Here is a 21,731-nt window from a genome sequence, read left to right as displayed (position 1 = left end):
GTTATTAAATTATAATGTGTTGCTAAATAGATTTCATTTAGATTAATTAAATTCATTTACTGAAAAAAAAAACATTAGTCCTCTGTGATTTATTCAGATTTATGGTCTGAGTCTTAAATTAAATTAAATCTGAATTTATTTTCTTTTTTTTTTAAATGAATTAAAACACATTGAACTAGTTCATGCCAGAGCCGTAGATAGAGAGAGTTGCGACACTCCTTGATCTCGCCGCTACGCGGTCACGTGGTTCATGTAACCCTCAATAGTTCCAAACAAACCCGGCGCTGTCATGTTCTCATATGGGACAGGCAGCAGTGAGTGAAATATTAAACGCTAAATAATAAACATTTGTACAATTTCTGGGTATTTTCAACTGCGTTTACATTTACTGCATCTGCTTTAATATCAATTTGGTATATGAAGTGGAAGATTGATGTTTATAATGACTTAATAGGTCGTTCTTGTTAACACACAGTACATTATATTAGCATACATTACATAATGCGATATCATTAAGTAGTAGAGACAATATACAGTACAGAGATTAGACAGTTTTTTATGTTTTGTTTTTTACATAAACTAATCTCCCTTCACTTTCCTGAGGATTCATAATAATAATCATTTTGGTTAAACACTAAGCCATGTGGCTGGATTCATAAGGTTTACCTGCACTGAATGAACAGATTCATAAACACATTACCGTACCAATACCTTTAACATTATAGTGCAGGTACATGAAATAGCATTAATTCATGTCTTATTTCATGAGTAAGTAATAATTTATTCCTACATGTAATACATGAATTAATTCATAATTAATATGCACTAGTTCATTTTGTCTAATGTAAGTGGTGGACAAGGTACACAAACCATGTAGTTGAGTTGAAGTAGAGATATCCAAGGTAACATATTACTCCAGTAAAAGTAGTAGTAAAAGTAAAAATACTCTTTACCTCCACTAAAGTACTAAACTAAATTTACCTTCAAATGTACTTAAGAATGAAAGTAAAAGTATAATGATTTATTATGGCTCTGATGTTTTATTATCATTTCTGTAACAAGACTCTTGATTAATCAACTTTTAATTAATCAATTTTAGGTGAAAAGACTCTAGTGTCAATAATTTAGCTTAGCTGACTAAGCTAAATTCAGTTATACCTATTAATTAAGATAAACATGTAACATTTAGTGCTGAGCAAATGCTAAATAATAACAGTATTACGTATATTAATGACATCAAATTCATTATTTTTTTTAAAACAAAGCAACAAACAGCTAAAAATGCTTGATAAGTAGTGGAAATGAATGGGGCTCTATGGGATGTTTGGAACTATACAGAGCTCCACAACCCGGAAGCTGCACAGAAAATATGTCCCGCCCCCTTTCCAACGGTTCCCTATGGGAGTGTCGCCACTCTGTTCTCTCTACCGCTCTGGTTCATGCCAGACACACTAATGTACTTTGATGATATTTTAGCAATTATTTTTATACTTTGTTGACACTTAACACATAAACCCAAGTTATTTAGCTGCACGTCAAGGCAAATTTGCATATTTTGTTCTGAGAGCCAATCAGATCCTGCATTTTGAGGCACAGCCCGAAACGCCCACCCTCGCCCTTTGATGTAGCCCCGCCTCTTTAGTATTTAAAAGCAGTGTGAGCCGTAGCAAGTCTGCACCAGTTCAAACTGGAAGAGTTTCAGCTCCCAGTTTTTTATACTGGATCTGTAGTTACAGCAGGACGAGCTCAAAACCAGTATATAAATTACTGCTAGTGTCAGACCTGCTGGACATTTCTCTTACAACAGTTCCAGACCCGTCTGTAGCACTACAGGAGGTAAGTAACCTTATACACTGATCAACCATAACATTAAAACCACCTCCTTGTTTCTACACTCACTATCCATTTTATCAGCTCCACTTAACATATAGAAGCACTTTGTAGTTCTACAATTACTGACTGTAGTCCATCTGTTTCTCTGCATGCTTTGTTGGCCCCCTTTCATGCTGTTCTTCAATGGTCAGGACCCCCACAGAGCAGGTACTATTTGGGTGGTGGATCATTCAGAGCACTGCAGTGACACTGACATGGTGGTGGTGTGTTAGTGTGTGTTGTGCTGGTATGAGTGGATCAGACACAGCAATGCTGGTAGAGTTTTTAAACACTTCACTGTCACTGATGGACTGAGAATAGTCCACCAACCAAAAATATCCAACCAACAGCGCCCCGTGGGCAGCGTCCTATGACCACTGATGAAGGTCTAGAAGATGACCAACTCAAACAGCAGCAATAGATAGTCTCTGACTTTACATCTACAGGGTGGACCAATTAGGTAGGAGTGTCTAATAGAGTGGACAGTGAGTGGACACAGTATTTAAAAACTCCAGCAGCGCTGCTGTGTCTGATCCACTCATACCAGCACAACACACACTAACACACCACCACCATGTCAGTGTCACTGAAGTGCTGAGAATAATACACCACCCAAATAATACCTGCTCTGTGGTGGTCCTGTGGGGGTTCTGACCATTGAAGAACAGGGTGAAAGCAGGCTAAAAAGATATGTAGAGAAACAGATGGACTACAGTCAGTAATTGTAGAACTACAAAGAGCTTCTATATGGTAAGTGGAGCTGATAAAATGGACAGTGAGTGTAGAAACAAGGAGGTGGTTTTAATATTATGGCTGATTGGTGTATATACTCATATATAGTGCATTAAAGCAAGGCTTCTCAGGTCCAGTCCTGAAGAAGCTGCAGCAGGTGTGTTGGTGGCAGGGAAGCCAGAAGCTTTGCAGTACAGTGAACCTTGAGGACTTGAGTTAGGAAACCTTCATTCTACAGTAGAGTCACAAACAATAAAATATAGAGGGAAAGCTTTGGGCTGTCAATCAAAAGGTTGAGAGTTTGAATCTTAGCTCTGCCATGCTGACAATGTTGGACCCTTGAGCAAGGCCCTAAACCCTCTCGGCTCCAGGGGCGCTGTACAGTGGCTGACCCTGCACTCTGACCCCAGCTTCCAAACAACCTGGGATACGTGAAAAAGAATTTTTTTGTATTGTACACTTGTAAATGTACTGTATATGTTACAAATAAAGGCATTCTCTATTTCTCATGCATGCTAAATGTGGTCGAGTAAGCCACATGCACTTATTGGTCAATGGGAAAAACTTTGAGTTGTGTGTTTAATTTAGACCTGTGCACATCACATGGATAGCTGCTATTTCAGAACCAGCTTTGTTCTGCATAGACTGTGCAGGCAAGTGTTTTAAATATTCGGTGTGTTCATCTGTGCACTAATCCCAACTTACATCTTGTTTTGCATAGCAAAGATTCCTGGGAAACTGTACGACTGTCTGGAGGAAGACTTCTATACTCACACAGCACACACAGCTAATCAGCTTGCTTCTCCTGCAGCATCATGGAGTTTTCACTGGTAAGCCTATCACTCTGCATCCAAGTTTTACTCAGACTGATGTGACAAACAGAGTTTAGATCATTTTGTGTTTGTTTCTTCCTCATCGAGGAAGCATTTAGCCAATGCTTTTATCCAAAATGATACCTAATTCACCCTAATTCAGTCGTGGCCAATTGGAGCTTATCCCTCCCGTTGCTGCCACCACCCCTACTTCCGATTAAGGGTGTCTGTCACGCGTCTGATTGCTTTTTTTTCACCTGTCAGGGGCGGGGTCTTACAGAGCGCAGTATCGCATGCAGAGTCACTTACTGCCATCTGTGATCAGCCACCCGTGCCTCGACCGGACAGCACACCGCACCAGCGTTGAGGAACCTTGTTTCAGCCATTGTCTAGTTGTATCCAATTTCAATTGCATTACGCTTCCTCTTTGCTAATGTAGATCTCCACTCTGACTGAAGAGAGCCGTGACTAATACACACCCCCTTCATATGCGGATCAGCTTTGTGTACGGAGAGTCGCACCCTGATCCTCATTATCCCTCGTCTCTGTGCAGGTGCCATCAATCAGCCAGTAGAGGTCGTAATTGCAGCAGTTATGAGGAATCCCCTCTGGCACCCTTCGTTGAACAACAAGCCAATCGCTCGTGTAGGCCCCCGGCCTGCTGGTAGCAGAGCTGAGATTCGAATCAACGAGTTCGAAATGTCTGCTCTGGTGTGCTAGCATGTTTCACCGCTGCGTTTAGCATTTAACAGCCTATTTTTTATATATTTTTTTAATTTTGCATTGTCCCAACACCTCTTTAGATGACATGACACCCTTTTTGACCATGATAGGTTGCAGTCTTGGGTACTCTGAAACAGAGTTGAGGAATAATGTGTTGATCAGGTTGTGGCTGTCCGTACACAATGCCGATCCGTTTGTGAACTCGCCTCGTGCAGGTGAAAAGATGCAGTCGGCTACTGCACACGGGTCGGAGGGGTGTGTCAGTCTCGCTCTCCTCAATCAGGATGGGGATCGGCTTTAGTAGAGAGGAAGCATAATGCAATGGGGTAATTGGAAACACTAAAAGCTGGGAGAAAAAGGGGAGAAAATGCATAAACAAAAAAAATATATATAAAAAAACAATCAGTAGATTCTCACAAAAGGTTTTAGCATGTATAAAGGACCATGCTACTATATCCAGATTTTTCCGCTACTCGTGCTGGCACCTTGACTCAAGGGAGCAATGAGCCAGCAGCACAGGCCAGCAGCACAAATGACTCAAACTTAGGAGCTCAAATTTTCTGAGGTGGTGGACTGCCTATTCATTCTAATGCAAGGCAAATTCTTGCCCCCTATAGTGCATTCCTGTTGTTTCTTATATGCTGCACTGGGGCATTTGGTTGCCATTATTTGGATTTTGCTTGTCCCATAAAAGCAAAGGGGTTAGAAATAACTCCAGTAACAGTAATTGAAGGTTTTTTTGCCTTGAGAAGGTGGTGCACATGAGAATGTGATTTCCATGCAGAGGTAGATCAGGGGTCAGTTGGTCTTGTGATAGCCTCTGTGCTTGTGTAACAAAGTCTGTGTGTGTGTGTGTACGCATGTGCAGTGTGTGAGCAGGATGTTGTGATTGTAGTAAGTGTGTTTGCTGAACATGTGCGTCACTGAGCTCTCACAGCTCATGCAGACGGCTGATGTTCCACATTCTCGTTGAACGTGCCGAATATTTAACCGAGGTCACTGTTTACCGTACGTAATCAACAGTTAATATGTGATCAACGTCTACAGCTGAGGTACATTCACTTGTAAGGGATGTGTACTTCACAGCAGGGTTGTGATAGCAGTGTTCTTTTACTCTGACTGACCAGGGTGACCATACGTCCTCTTTTTCCCGGACATGTCCTCTTTTTGAACCTAAAATGCTTTTTTATAGGGTTACGGTGACCTTTTTGCCTAATCACACCTATTATTTAGTTTTATATCTCTTAGCTTGTTTGCCTTTGTTCCATTTGGCGTCTTTGTAATTAAAAGACACAAAATGTAATGGACTAGTTTACTGAATCCAAAACAAACACTGAAGTATGGCTTGATGATTTACACTGTCCTTTCTAATTATTGAGTTCAGTCTCATCCAGCATCAGTACCGAACTCACTGCTGCTCTTAGGATTGAATGGGCACAAATATTCCCTCAGACATACTCCAAAATCTTGTGGAGAACCATCCTAGGAGTCTGCAGGCTGTTCAAGCAGAGAAGGTGGGTGGGTGGTGACTGTGTTAATGCCCATGGTTATGAATAAAATGTCTAACAAGCTTCAGTGAAAGCATGTGTTATGTTGTCTGTGTAGACACCAGGCCGGTTGATATCCCTGCTGAGATTCAAACCCGGGTCTCAGCATTGCTGGGCTACCTAATAGACCACTGCGCCAACCGAGTGCCCACCAATGACTAAAAAAAACACATTAAAAAAGGCTGCAAAAGTACATCTGTGGAGCCACTGTGGGGGTGGTACATGCGGCAGAGGAATTGCAATAGGAAGAAAAAAGGAAGGAAATGCAGAAAATGGCCCTACTGTCATTGATAAATGTCAGTGCAAACACGCCAGGTTCCTACCACAATGCTTTGGTGCTTTAGGTATTGGATTATCAGTCAGAAGGTTAAGGGTTTGAGCCCCACTACTTTCAAGCTGCTAAACACTGTTGTATTCAGCCCTATGATTGATTTTAATTAAATATGAGTTTCCTATTATGGGCACAGGGCAGGTTTTACTCGTAAAAATCATAAATGTGATCTTACGGCGTTATACAAACAAACAAATAAGAGCATTTTAAAAGTAATTTTGTGTGTGTGGTGTGGTGTGTACAGGCTCACCCGGTGATTAAAGCGTTCATGTGCGGTTCTCTCAGTGGAACCTGCTCCACTCTGCTCTTCCAGCCTCTGGATCTGGTGAAAACACGTCTACAGACTCTACAGAACAATGTACAGCCTGGGTGAGAACCACAAACACTCACATATCAACATATATCACACACATACCTTGAACTTTATTCAGAACTTGACTCAATGTCTCTATACAGACATTTACACAGATCAGCCATAACATTAAAATTACCTCCTTGTTTTTACACTCACTCTGTCTATTTTATCAGCTCCACTTACCATATAGAAGCACTTCATAGTTCTACAATTACTGACTGTAGTCCATCTGTTTCTCTGCATGCTTTGTTAGCCCCCTTTCATGCTGTTCCTCAATGGTCAGGACCACCACAGAGCAGGTATTATTTGTGTGGTGGATCATTCTCAGCACTGCAGTGACACTGACATGGTGGTGGTGTGTTAGTGTGTGTTGTGCTGGTATGAGTGGATAAGACACAGCAGCGCTGCTGGAGTTTTTAAACAGCTCACTGTCACTGCTGGACTGAGAGTAGTCCACCAACCAAAAACATCCAAGTCTAGAAGATGACCAACTCAAACAGCAGCAATAGATGAGCGATCGTCTCTGACTTTAGGAGTGTCTACTAGAGTGGACAGTGAGTGGACATGGTATCTAAAAACTCCAGCGGCACTGCTGTGTCTGATCCACTCATACCAGCACAACACACACTAACACACCACCACCATGTCAGTGTCATGTCAGAATGATCCACCACCTAAATTAATACCTGCTCTGTGGTGGTCCTGATCATTGAAGAACAGGGTGAAAGCAGGCTAAAAAGTATGTAAAGAAATAGATGGACTACAGTCAGTAATTGTAGAATTACAAAGTGCTTCTATATGGTAAGTGGAGCTGATAAAATGGACAGTGAGTGTAGGATCAAGGAGGTGGTTTTAATGTTATGGCTGATCAGTGTACATGCACTACACAGTTGTGTGTGAAGAGTTCTGTAAATCAGATTGTAAGGACAGTTGTAGCTTAGATGTTATGGTACTGGACTAGTGATCTAAAGGACTGCTAGATGATTGCTTGAACAAAATACTGTTACAGTTCTGTAAGTCACTTTGTATAAAAGCATTTGCTAAATGCCAAGTGTAATCATATTTTCTGTGTATCAGTTCAGGAAGGGTCGGCATGGTGAAGGTTTTCCTCAGCGTTGTGAGGACCGAGAAGCTGCTCGGCCTCTGGAAGGGAGTCTCGCCTGTGAGTCGTACCCACACATTTTTATCACATGACACTTTAACACACATTGTAATGAACTGTCGTAACTTTTTGGTCTCTGCCCTCTGCCCTGCAGTCGTTTGTACGCTGTATTCCTGGAGTGGGGATTTACTTCAGCACCTATTACAGTATGACGCAGCATTTTTTTTGCGACAGAGCTCCTCATCCCGTAGAGGCTGTGCTGCTGGGAGCCGGAGCCAGATGTGTGGCCGGAGTCTGCATGCTGCCCGTTACTGTGATCAAAACTCGCTTTGAGGTGAGTAAGAGTAAACTACATCAAAGTGGGGTACAAATGTGATGATGGATGGATGTATAAATATACAGTATATATATAGATATATATATAGATATATAGATGGATATATGGATATATAGATGGATGAATATATAGATGGATATATAGATGGATATATATATATGGATATATAGATGGATGAATATATAGATGGATATATATATGGATATATAGATGGATGAATATATAGATGCATATATAGAAGGATATATAGAAGGATGGATTGATAGATAGACAGAAAGATAGATAGATAGACAGACAGACAGAAGATAGATAGACAGACGGATGGATACATGGGTAATTAGATGTATAGAGACAGACAGACAGACAGACAGACAGATAGATAGATAGTTCCTACATCAAAGTGGGGTACAAATGTGATGAGATACGTGTGAGGAAACTTGTGTGGGAATTTGGTTTAACGTCTTACTGTGGTTGAAGCAAACTTATAACTTTAAATATTAGTAGCCAAGCCTTCAGTTCTAAAATAGAGCTCAAAGAAGTGGTCATTGAATGGACTGCATTTCGAACCACAACCCACTGTAATAAATAATATACACGCTACCAATTATACAGCATATCAAATGATATCTGGTCATACAATTATGTTTATAGGTTGTGTGTTTGAGTGTAGCCTAGTTGTTAAGGTACTGGACTAGTAATAAAAAAGGTTGCTGGTTCAAGCCCCACCACTGCCAGGTTGGTGCTTGCCCTTAGGCAAGGCCCTTAACCTTCAACTGCTTAGACTGCTCACTGTACTCTAAGTCACTTTGGATATAAGTGTCTGCTAAATGTTGAAAATGTACATGTGTGTGTGTGTGGTACAGAGTGGACGCTTTAACTACAGCAGTGTAGCTGGAGCACTACGCAGCATATGTCAGACCGAGGGGCCGAGAGCTTTGTTTTCCGGCCTCACTGCTACTCTACTTCGAGACGCACCCTTCTCCGGCATCTACGTCATGTTCTACATTCAGGCCAAGAACACACTGCCCACTGGTAAGTACACGCACAAGTGTGAATGTGTGTGTGTAGTGCTCAAGAATATGCTGTACACTAGTCGTTTCATAAATCCAGTGTACCTTTATGCCACTAAAAATTAGGCTTACATTGGGTCTGGCATTCAATTAGCATTCAAACTGTGACTCATCACAGAAATGATGCCTGGTGCCACATACTGCTGTAAATGTGCTCTGCTCGAGGTTTAAAAATTGTGAAGCAGAGTAAATGGTCTACCAAGGGTCCAGAAAGCATTCTGAAACGAATGAATCAGCGTTCGGCTTGAGTGGTGCGGTAAAACATCATCAAAGTGCTCATATGAGACGAATCTGTATTTGTGTGGAATAACTGTCAAATGCAATCTGAAAGCTCCACATGTATCTGTGTTTATCTGTATTTTCCTCACTGTTTCACTTTTAAACTTGTGTTACAGCTCGGAGTAACTTGTGTTAACAATGACACAGTCTGCGCAAAAGTGGCATTTTGTATGGAGCTCAAACGCTGCCATAAGTATCTGAATCTGAATTTTATAAATTTGAAATATTTCAATCTGAATTTTATACATTTGAAATATTTAATGGCGTAATTTATAAATTTGAATTTTAACAATGCTTTTTTGTGATTTGAACTTGTGAGGTGGTGAAATTTGCTGTTGAAAAATTTTCATTTCAAAATTACAACTTTCAACTTTTCAAATTTCAGATTTTAAAAATTCAGATAAAAAAAATTCAGATCTCTCAGATTCAAATCTCAGAAATACGAATTCAAGCTTGAGGTGAAACATCCGGGTTTCCCAGGAAAAGTAAACTTTCCAGAGCGATTCGAACGCAGCATTTAACCAATCACAGCGCTGCCTCACCTACGCGCGTTCATGTCTGTGGAGGAGAAATGAATCCCAATGAGGAAAGTGCATCCAAAGTTCTTCAGATCCACACAGTCAGCTAATTATTTATAGTTCTGGTAAATACTCAACGTGCTTTACGGCAAGTTTTATATTTTGCGTTATGTAACGCTGGTGGCGTGATAACGCGCGGGGTAAGGTTAGTTAGCGTTAGCTAGCTTGTTGGTAGTGGTTAGCTAAGAGTTTTGCTTGGCATGAGCTGGTCTGAGTTTAGGAAGGCATGGATATTCCGTTGCTTGCACATATTAAAACGGGGAGTTCAGAAATGTTGTGAAACTTCTTTCCTGGTGTGCCGTATAGCACTTCAGAGTTCAGTCTTTACCTCATTTACCTAACACACCTGGTTCGACTCATCTGGTCAGTTGAGGTTGACACTTTGGATGCACTTACCTCATTGGGATTAATTTCTCCTCCACAGACATGAACGCAGGTGAGGCAGCGCTGTGATTGGTTAAATGCTGCGTTCGATCGCTCTGGAAAGTTTACTTTTCCTGGGAAACCCGGATGTTTCACCTCAAGCTTGAATTCGTATTTCTGAGATTTGAATCTGAGAGATCTGAATTTTTTTTATCTGAATTTTTAAAATCTGAAAATTGCAAGTTGTAATTTTGAAATGAAAATTTTTCAACAGCAAATTTCACCACCTCACAAGTTCAAATCACAAAAAAAGCATTGTTAAAATTCAAATTTATAAATTACGCCATTAAATATTTCAAATTTATAAAATTCAGATTGAAATATTTCAAATGTATAAAATTCAGATTGAAATATTTCAAATTTATAAAATTCAGATTCAAATACTTATGGCAGCGTTTGAGCTCCATAATTTTGCCGCTTCTCATGTGAACGCACCCTAAAATGTAATGTGGCTCACTCTAATCATAATTTGTACAGACTCTGAATCATAATTATGCCTTAAAGCTTTAGAATCATGCACACCAGACCACGCCATCATCAGTATTATACAAAGGACAATCAACAAAAGAACTGACCAGAAATACAATACGATCAGCCATAACATTAAAACCACCTCCTTGTTTCTACACTCACTGTCCATTTTATCAGCTCCACTTACCATATAGAAACACTTTGTAGTTCTACAATTACTGACTGTAGTCCATTTGTTTCTCTGCATGCTTTGTTAGCCCCCTTTCATGCTGTTCTTCAATGGTCAGGACCACCACAGAGCAGGTATTATTTAGGTGTTGGATCATTCTCAGCACTGCAGTGACACTGACATGGTGGTGGTGTGTGATGGTGAGAATAGTCCACCAACAGCCCCCATGGGCAGCGTCCTGTGACCACTGATGAAGGTCTAGAAGATGACCAACTCAAACAGCAGCAATAGATGAGCGATCGTCTCTGACTTTACATCTACAAGGTGGACCAACTAGGTAGGAGTGTCTAATAGAGTGGACAGTAAGTGGACACAGTGTTTAAAAACTCCAGCAGTGCTGCTGTGTCTGATCCACTCATACCAGCACAACACACACTAACACACCACCACCATGTCATTGTCACTGCAGTGCTGAGAATTATCCACCACCAAATAATACCTGCTCTGTGGTGATCCTGTGAGGATCCTGACCATTGAAGAACAGGGTGAAAGCAGACTAAAAAGGTATGTAGAGAAACAGATGGACTACAGTCAGTAATTGTAGAACTACAAAGTGCTTCTATATGGTAAGTGGAGCTGATAAAACGGACAGTGAGTATAGAAACAAGGAGGTGGTTTAAATGTTATGGCTGATCAGTGTATAATGTTATACTGGATACTAGGACACAGTGGGATAGTGGCAAACAAAAAAGCAAACCAACTAGCCAGATACAAATTAAGACAAAACACAACAAACATTTTCTCCATGATTTTGCATGGGACAGTTAAAAGACTTCAACTGATGAATCTTGTGTAACCAGTAACTCAAAGTACATCAAAGCTCTAGTGCATTTCTCTGAAAAGGATTTTGGAGCTCAATTCTGTTGAGCGATGGTCAGTAAATGCGTGCATGCACGTTTGATCTGTAGGATGGGACCGGCTCTGTCTGGTTAGTTCAGAAGGGGCAGCTGGTCTAAAAGCGTTACACAATATAAGTACTTACACAATCGCTCAGAATGTGCACACTCACATTTTTGTAGACCTCCTATGACGTGTGACTTTTATCTTCTGTGTGTGTGTGTGTGTGTGTGTGTGTGTGTGTGTGTGTGTGTGTAGAGATAAGCGAGTCAGCGTACGGTCCCTTAGCTAACTTTGGCTGCGGGGTTGTAGCCGGTGTGGTGGCCTCTCTGGTGACCCAGCCTGCAGACGTGGTGAAGACTCACGTGCAGGTGAATCCTACACGGTTCAGGAGAAGCGCTGATGCCCTCACATACATCTACATGGTAATTTAGTTTCACTGTTTCCTCTTGTTTCTGCTTTTCACCTCTGGATTGTCTCTGATCTGGATTGTCTCTGAGCTTTTTCTGAGCACATATAAACACCCCTCCTAATTACTGAGTTCACATGTTTCAGCCGCACCTATTTACAACACATGTTTAAAAACCAACTAGATAAAATTCATTCCATGCTCCCACTTTTCTTGTTTTAGCATAGCTGCACCCCTGTGTACAAATCAATGTCTATAAAAACATGGCCTGATCAGTTTGGTGTTAAGAAACTCCAGTGGCTTGCACAGAGCCCTGACCTTAGATAGATAGATAGATAGATAGATAGATAGATAGATAGATAGATAGATAGATAGATAGATAGATAGATAGATAGATAGATAGATAGATAGATAGATAGATAGATAGATAGATAGATAGATAGATAGATAGATAGACAGACAGATAGATAGATACAGTAGATAGATAGATAGACAGATAGATGGATGGATGGATAGATAGATAGATAGATAGATAGATAGATAGATAGATAGATAGATAGATAGATAGATAGATAGATAGATAGATAGATAAAGAGACAGACATACTGTAGATAGATACAGTAGATAGTTAAACAGATAGACAGACATATAGATAGATACAGTAGATAGACAGACAGACAGATAGATAGATAGATAGATAGACAGTTAGATAGACAGTTAGATAGACAGATAGATAGACAGATAGACAGTTAGACAGACAGATAGACAGATAGATAGATACAGTAGATAGATAGATAGACAGATAGATGGATGGATGGATAGATAGATAGATAGATAGATAGATAGATAGATAGATAGATAGATAGATAGATAGATAGATAGATAGATAGATAGATAGATAGATAGATAGATAGATAGACAGGTAGACAGATAGATAGATAGATTGATAGATAGATAGATAGATAGATAGATAGATAGATAGACAGACAGACAGACAGACAGACAGACAGACAGACAGACAGATAGATAGATAGATAGATAGATAGATAGATAGAAGTACTTTATTCATCTCAAGGGAAATGTTTGGCCTCCAATAGTTGAACATAAAGGAAAACCAATACAAATACAAGTAGTGTAAGTAACAGGGTGATATAGTAAGAATATAAATTATATAAGCTGTACATGGCAGAATGTGCAAATTTTGTATCTGGCAATATGGCATGGACTAAAACTAAAGCTAAAAATAATAATAATAGCAGTAATAACTTATAGATTGTTATAAACAGCATATACAAATATAGAAGTATACTGTAAATATAAAATATCATATAGATTATTGATTTCATCTTTCATGAGATTTTCCCTGTTAGAAACCCATACCGATATTAACCTTCATGTTAGATGAAAAGAACAGTCAGTTCTAATTTTGCTTCTGGAGTTCTTGATTACTGTTGTAACGTTTCATGCGTGTGAACGAGCAGTTAGGACTCATTATAATATCACTTTGTTACGTGAGTAATGTTGACCTTTGTCTCATCTTTAGTGGACTTTCAATTCCAGTTTTCCTTTAGTCAGGGGTTATTTTAGCACATGAAATAGCTGATGTATTAACTCTCCTTTCACCTATGCACTTTTTTTCTCACTTTTCACACCTTCTATCATTTTAATCAGTCTCACTCCTGCACTCATTTAATCACACCCTGATTTTCATGCAATATAATCATCAGATGTGTGTTTATGGCTGGAAAAATTGATTCTCAAAAACAACACTGCAGTGGCATGCAAGCTCTACTGGTTTTATTATTTAATATTCAGTACTGCTCAAATGTTATAGGCAGGTGTGGACAGAATGCTGTAAAATAAGAATGCTTTTTAGTAGTTTTTTAATAGTTTTTAATAATTAACAAAATGCAAAGTGAATGAACAAAATCTAAATCAAATAATCCATATTTGGCGTGACGACCCTTTGTCATCAAAAGAGCATCAATTTTTCTTGGTACACTTACACAAAGTCAGGGATTTTGTAGGATTTTTGTATTAGGTGTATTATTAACCAATTATACCACAGGTGATAATGATTGAAACACTGAAACAGCTGTTTAGGAGGCTTAAAACTGGTGAGGAACAGCCATTCTTACTTTGCAGCATCTTCAACACCTGCCTAAAACTTTTGCCCCACGATAGATTTGCAACCCTGTCTCGTGTGTTACTGCATTGTGGACCCACTATGACCCTGACCAGGATAAAGCGGTGGTAGAACGTAAAAATGACTTGACAATGAAAAGTACATCTGCTGCATACACCGATCAGCCATAACATTAAAACCACCTCCTTGTTTCTACACACATTGTCCATTTTATCAGCTCCACCTACCATATAGAAGCAATTTGTAGTTCTACAATTACTGACTGTAGTCCATCTGTTTCTCTGCATGCTCTGTTAGCCCCCTTTCATGCTGTTCTTCAATGGTCAGGACTCTCCCAGGACATTATTTGGGTGGTGGATCATTCTCAGCACTGCAGTGACACTGACATGGTGGTGGTGTGTTAGTGTGTGTTGTGCTGGTATGAGTGGATAAGACACAGCAGCGCTGATGGAGTTTTTAAACACCTCACTGTCACTGCTGGACTAAGAATAGTCCACCAACCAAAAATATCCAGCCAACAGCGCCCCGTGGGCAGCGTCCTGTGACCACTGATGAAGGTCTAGAAGATGACCAACTCAAACAGCAGCAATAGATGAGCGATCATCTCTGACTTTACATCTACAAGGTGGACCAACTAGATAGGAGTGTCTACTAGAGTGGACAGTGAGTGGACACAGTATTTAAAAACTCCAGCAGCGCTGCTGTGTCTGATCCACTCATACCAGCACAACACACACTAACACACCACCACCATGTCAGTGTCACTGCAGTGCTGAGAATGATCCACCACCTAAATAATACCTGCTCTGTAGTGGTCCTGTGGGGGTCCTGACCATTGAGGAACAGGGTGAAAGCAGACTAAAAAAGTATGTAGAGAAACATATGGACTACAGTCAGTAATTGTAGAACTACAAAAATGGACATTGAGTGTAGAAACAAGGAGGTGGTTTTAATGTTATGGCTGATTACTGATAAGTCGCTTTGGATAAAAGCGTCTGCTAAATGATGAACATGAAATCCATCGATTTCCTTTTTCATTTCCTTATCACAGTATATTATAGCTATTGAATTTGTTTTGTAAAATGTTAAGTAAATGTTAAGTTAATGGTAGATTTGGCAGCAGTTGTTCACCTGTACTACACCTGTGTGTATATTTCAGGAGCACGGACTGGCTGGGTTTTTCCGTGGCGCGGTGCCACGTTGTCTTCGCAGGACGATGATGGCAGCGATGGCGTGGACCCTGTACGAGCAGCTCATGGCTCGTATGGGCCTTAAATCCTGAGTGAGAGAAACTTAAATAGAGATAACGAAGGCTAACGAAGAAAGACAGGATGATCGAAAAAGAGCAGAATGGAGCTGAAGACAACCGGTATGGAAGTGGATCCAGTTTCTAGAGCCAGGATGTAGTGTTTACATCTGAGACATTAAACTGGATGAAATGACTGACTACAGGAAGCTTTATGGTAAAGGATTCAAGAGTGGGGAAAAGGATTTTCCTATAGAAGATTTAAGCTGTTCTTTCGTGAACTGAGCTGGTGTGGTCTGTAGCATGTGTAAAAGCAGTGCACTTTAAATGCTGGGCATTATGTAGTTGGTTAAAAGCGTCGGTCTATTCCTTGTGCCGACACCTTAATCAGACAGTAATCACTAGCAAATGCAGTGTCAAAATAGTGTAGGTAGCTCAGTGGATAAGATACTGGACTAGTAATCATAAAATTGGCGGTTCAAGCCCCACCGCCACTGTTGGGCCCCTGAGCAAGATCCTTAACCAGTTGGTCAAATTGTATTCAGGCACTTTGGATAAAAGCGTCTGCTAAATGCTGCAAATGCAATGTAATGTAATTCCCAATCTGGCCTACTTGTATACAGACTCATATAATTGTGTCTGAAAAGCACTCAATCAGCATCTCTGACTCTAACTTACACAGATCAGCCATAACATTAAAACCACCTTCTTGTTTCTACACACATTGTCCATTTTATCAGCTCCACTTACCATATAGAAGCACTTTGTAGTTCTACAATTACTGACTGTATTCCATCTGTTTCTCTGCATGCTTTGTTAGCCCCCTTTCATGGTGTTCTTCAATGGTCAGGACTCTCCCAGGACCACCACAGAGCAGGTATTATTTGGGAGGTGGATCATTCTCAGTACTGCAGTGACACTGACTTGGTGGTGGTGTGTTAGTGTGTGTTGTGCTGGTATGAGTGGATCAGACACAGCAGCGCTGCTGGAGTTTTTAAACACCTCACTGTCACTGCTGGACTGAGAATAGTCCACCAACCAAAAATATCCAGCCAACAGCGCCCCGTGGGCAGTGTACTGTGACCACTGATGAAGGTCTAGATGATGACCAACTGAAACAGCAGCAATAGATGAGCGATCGTCTCTGACTTTACATCTACAAGGTGAACCAACTAGGTAGGAATGTCTAATAGAGTGGACAGTGAGTGGACATGGTATTTAAAAATTCCAGCAGCGCTGCTGTGTCTGATCCACTCATACCAGCACAACACACACTAACACACCACCACCATGTCATTGTCACTGCAGTGCTGAGAATTATCCACCACCTAAATAATACCTGCTCTGTGGTGGTCCTGTGGGGTCCTGACCATTGAAGAACAGGGTGAAAGCAGGCTAAAAAGGTATGTAGAGAAACAGATGGACACAAAGTGTTTCTTTGTGGTAAGTGGAGCTGATAAATTGGGCAGTGAGTGTAGAAACAGGGAGGTGGTTTTAATGGTATGGCTGATCGGTGTAGATCTTCTGGTCCAGTGTAAATTGGCAAATACAACTTAATTATTTGAGGTAAATAAAATGACAAATACTGAAATAATTACTAGCTTGTCACTTGGGATCAACGTGATTATTAATTCACTTTTTAGATGCTACACAACACCAGCTTTCTGAAGAAGTGGGTTGGATCTTTATGTCTGGTTGCTATCTGTAAGCTTCCTCCCAGTACTTGTGTAGGTTTTTCCCACTAGCCAATGACATTCAGATGGTAGATTGTCTAATCCAAATTGCTCCCAGTGTAAGTGGTTATTCGAGTCTGTCTGACCCATCCCAACCCTGACCAGGATGAAGCTGGATGAGCATTGTTGGCAGAAATTAAGATTTCTGGACTTGTTTCTGGACGTGTGTCCCCGTTCCAGCAGTGTGACGTGCACAGTTTCTGACTGACGCTGAGCCGTGAATGTCAGGGTTATAAGTGATACATTTGTGTTATGAATTAGGAATGAATTTAGCCTGTTCAGATGTATAGCATTATTAATATGTATTCAATATTAGTGATTATGACTAACATGCTAATTTAATAAATTAATTTATTGTGTGTTGTTGTGCTGTGTATAATTTCACTCACTTTCTTAACCACATATCCAATCAGGGTCGTGGGGGGTGGGGATTGGGGGCTAGGGGTGCTGGAGACTATCCCAGCTTTTCAATGGGTGCAAGGCACACAGTAACACCCTGGACGGGGCACCAGTCCATCGCAGGTCAGACACACACACACACACACATTCACCTATAGGGCAATTCAGTATCTCCAATTAACCTGACTGTGGGAGGAAACCGGAGGAAACCCACGCAGACACGGGGGGGACATGCAAACTCCCGGGCTTGCCCCACCTGGGGATCGAACCCAGGACTTTCTTGCTGTGAGGCGACAGTGCTACCCACTTAGCCACCGTGCCGCCCTGTGTATGAATTCCAAAACTGAAAAGAGTTCTGTATAACAGTCTGTATATAACAGTTATATAAGAGTTAGCAGTGTCCTCTAACAAGAGACTAGTTTCTTGACCATCAGTATATAGTAATGTGCTACAGTACTCTTTACTATCCAGCATTGGTCAATATTATCCTTAAACGACAACAAATGACTGAGAAAATTATTGAAATGTGTAAAACAATGTTCCTTAAAGAAAGACTGAAACAAAATTGCATAATCCTCCCTCTACAGTGCATAATATCATCAAACAATTCAAGGAATCTGGTACAATTTCAGTGCATAAAGGGCAAGCCTGAATACTTCTGATCTCCAATCCTTCAGATGGCACTGCATTAAGAACCATCATTCATCAACAGCTGATATAACCACATGATAAAGGAATTACTGCTCTAAAACAGTTATCAGTGACCTTTAATAACAGTCAGTAGTTTCTTGATCATCAGTATGTAGTAATGTGCTGTAGTAGTCATTAGTATCCAGCATTGGTCCATATTACCCTTGAACAACAGGAGTAGTGGCTATAAACCTAATGTGTCCTTTAACAACGGTCAGTAAGTTTCCTATAACAGCCAGTGGTGTCGTATATGCTGTAACATTAGAGGGAATGTCTTACAATGCTAGTTAGAAGATTACAACTACATTGGTCACTAGTAATCTATAACCTGTCAGATATGTTTTGTAAGGTAAAGTCAGTAGTGTCCCATAACCCCATTGAGAAGTGCCCAATAACACCAGCTGGTTGTTCCCCTGTTTGCTTACAATCTACAACCCTAATTTAGAAAAGGTTGGGACAGTTCGGAAAATGCAATTAAAATAAAAAATGCAGTGTATTTCACATTTACTTTGACTTTGATTCGATTGACAGTATGAACCCAACATATTTTATGTTTTGTCTGATCAGCGTCATTCTACTTGTTAATATACTGTACATTCATAACTTTATTTCCAAGCCTGCAACACATTCCAAAAAATTGTGGCAGGTGCAATTTAGGGCTAGTAAAAAGAAAAAAAACTAAATAACGATGTGATTTCAAACAGATGATGTCAACCATGTAACCATGTACAGAAGCAGTTAAGTTCTCTGGGCTCTGAGACATTTAAAATGGACAATCAACATGAAATATCTTGGGTTGATACTGTTTGTAACAAAATAAAAGTCATAGTAAATGTAAGAAACACTGTATTTTTCATACTGTCCCAACTTTTTTTGATTTGGGGTTGTAGTTGTCTCCATTTCCCTCTATTGGAACCTTGTAGCTAGTACAGCTTCTCCAACACTGGTCCAGGAGGGCAGAAACTATCCCGTGCCCCCTTTGAAAGGCACGCACTTGACAGCCACATATTTTCATCTGCTCATGGTGGGGTCTCTTAAAGAGCTGTATGATGTACGGAGAGACACACTAAGCACTCCTGATTGTCCATCACTAGTGCAGCCACGTCGACCATACAGCAGAGGCTGCAAATGTACAGTAACAATGAATATCATGGCAGTTGTAGCTTAGAGGTTAGAGTATTGGACTAGTAAGCAGAAGGTTGCTGGTTCAAACCCACCACTGCCAGGTTGCCACTGTTGGGCCCTTGAGCAAGGCTCTTAACCCTCAATTGCTTAGACTGTATACTGTAAGTCGCTTTGGATAAAAGTGTCTGCTAAATGCTGAAACTGTAAATGTAAATATCACATATTCTCTCCCTCCGCCAATCATGCCTGTGTGAGCACCTGACCAGGTCGATAGCACTGACTGACATTCGAACTGGCTAGTACATTAGATCACTGCACCACCCCAGTGCCACGTCTTTACCTTATTGAAGTCCTGAAAAAACTTTCAGTGTTTTCCAGTAACAGTCCTAAAGTGTCTTAAAACAGAAGTATCCTACCATTACTATTAACATCAGCCTGCAAGGTCCTGTAGAAACAGTCTATAGTGTCATTCAATGCTATTTAGTTGTGTCCAATAATACGTCAGCGGTGTTCTTAACCACTATTCAGAAGTGTCCTATTACAATTATAGTCCTATAGTCCAGTAGTAAAATATAAGTATCAGTGGTCTCCTCTAACAGTCAGAAGTGTCCTGGTAGAGTGGTATCTTAGAACAGTTAAGTGTCAGTTAACAGTTAAGTGAATGGTAGTTCCCAGTCCCCAAACTTTCACATCTTTCTGTGTTTACTCAGCACTTTGCATCACTGGGTCTATAAAGTTTCATTAATTCAGGTCAAAATGTCTAGCCGGAGTGGAGCTATAATCTTGATAATCTTTAACCTCTCATGCGAGGTGCTTTATGAGATTATTAACCTTAATCAGATGTGCTGCCAAGATTACAACACGACAAGTCATTCCAGTTTACCATGACTAGTCCTTACATAGTACATACCAGAGGACTGAGCTGTTAGAGTCACATCAAACTGCTGTTTCTAGAACATCTTAATTCATCAAGATTTATTCCCAACAACTAAACAATTAAACCATGTGAATAAAATCAACCTGGCGTGTTTGCACCAAAAATGTCCAGAACTTACAATGGACTTTATTACAGACTGGACTGAATAATAACTGGAAAAAAAATAATTATTTTTACTAGTTATAACTTTCAGTTCAATTTAATTTTGTGTTTGTATGATTTGTTTAAATCCTATTTATTCAAATTATCCTCCAGACCACCCAAGAAGGATGGGTCCCTGCTGAGTCTGGTTCCTCTCAAGGTTTCTTCCTGTAATTTTATGGAAGTTTTTCCTTGTCAGTGTTGCCCACGGCTTGCTCAACAGGGGTTTTTGGTCTGTTGGTCCTGGATTCTGTAAAGTTGCTTTGAGACAATGTTCATTGTAAAAAGCACTATATAAATAAATTTGATTTGACTTGACTTAATGTGACAATGTATTAAAAGAACGACACAGGAACACTAAACCTCTCTTAAATATTACTGATCATAAGTTCTCTTCACTAATTAAGAAGCAAAAGAAAACATTAAAGAAGTACAGTGCAGGTTTTATTGTATTTTTATTGACTTTTAATTTAAAACTGTTTTTAATTGTATTTAAGTGTTTTTTATATTATACTTATTTTATTTATTAGTGTATAAGTGTCAAAAACAATCCCATTATTTTACATAAGCCTAAAATATATGCAGTTCCACAGGGCCTTGGAATGCATTAACAGGTTTCCTAAACACCCTTATAGGGAAATACCTTAAAACTCAACACCACTCCCAGAACCAATTGACGTCGAGTTTCAAGGTACCACTGTACTGTGAAAAACGTTTGTGTGTACATTTTAAGTGAATAAATGCACTGAAAGTATATCAACGTGGAGACTAAAGTTTCTCCACACGTGTTTCAGAAGTAAACATTCATCTCAACCTTGTATTTAAATGTCTGTTTACCCGTGCTGACCAGTCACCTTGACCAGTTACCTTTAACTCACCCACCCCCCATCACTGTTCTTATTTTATTATTATTCTTCTCTTATAGTCTCACACTCTCACACTCACATTCATACACAGTCTCTATACACACAGCAGTAATGTAGTTTACAGCCCCTGTAGCTCGTTTCTAATATTAATGACTATAAATAATATATATTTTATGAAAATAACGTGTCACTAAAGTCAGGTCAGTTCCAGAACATTCTGTACCTCTCAGTAAACACACACAGTACAGAGTTCACTGCTTTACACGGAAGAGCAACGTCTCCGATTGTCTTAATATGGTCTTTGTCTTAATATGGACACTCCATCCCATGTCTTAATATGG

General features: G+C 40.0%; 1 protein-coding gene across 1 annotated transcript; it reads left to right on the top strand.

Annotated features, from left to right (window-relative positions):
* Positions 1-1,693: 1,693 nt before the first annotated feature.
* Positions 1,694-17,591, top strand: slc25a38a (solute carrier family 25 member 38a). The gene is made up of 8 exons (XM_063016288.1): positions 1,694-1,836; positions 3,326-3,434; positions 6,262-6,386; positions 7,450-7,534; positions 7,629-7,808; positions 8,675-8,843; positions 11,957-12,123; positions 15,413-17,591. The coding sequence occupies exons 2-8, from the start codon at positions 3,420-3,422 to the stop codon at positions 15,533-15,535; spliced, it is 864 nt and encodes a 287-aa protein (XP_062872358.1). The 5' UTR covers positions 1,694-1,836; positions 3,326-3,419; the 3' UTR covers positions 15,536-17,591.
* Positions 17,592-21,731: the final 4,140 nt, after the last annotated feature.

This window comes from Trichomycterus rosablanca, chromosome 2 (assembly GCF_030014385.1).
Source record: "Trichomycterus rosablanca isolate fTriRos1 chromosome 2, fTriRos1.hap1, whole genome shotgun sequence".
NCBI lineage: Eukaryota > Metazoa > Chordata > Actinopteri > Siluriformes > Trichomycteridae > Trichomycterus > Trichomycterus rosablanca.
This window is presented reverse-complemented; position numbering and strand designations above follow the sequence as displayed.

Excerpts from the sequence above, each read along its gene's own strand:
- slc25a38a (XM_063016288.1), top strand. Across the intron at positions 7,809-8,674 it reads TGATCAAAACTCGCTTTGAG|AGTGGACGCTTTAACTACAG; the intron begins GTGAGTAAGAGT and ends TGTGTGGTACAG. Across the intron at positions 12,124-15,412 it reads CCCTCACATACATCTACATG|GAGCACGGACTGGCTGGGTT; the intron begins GTAATTTAGTTT and ends TGTATATTTCAG.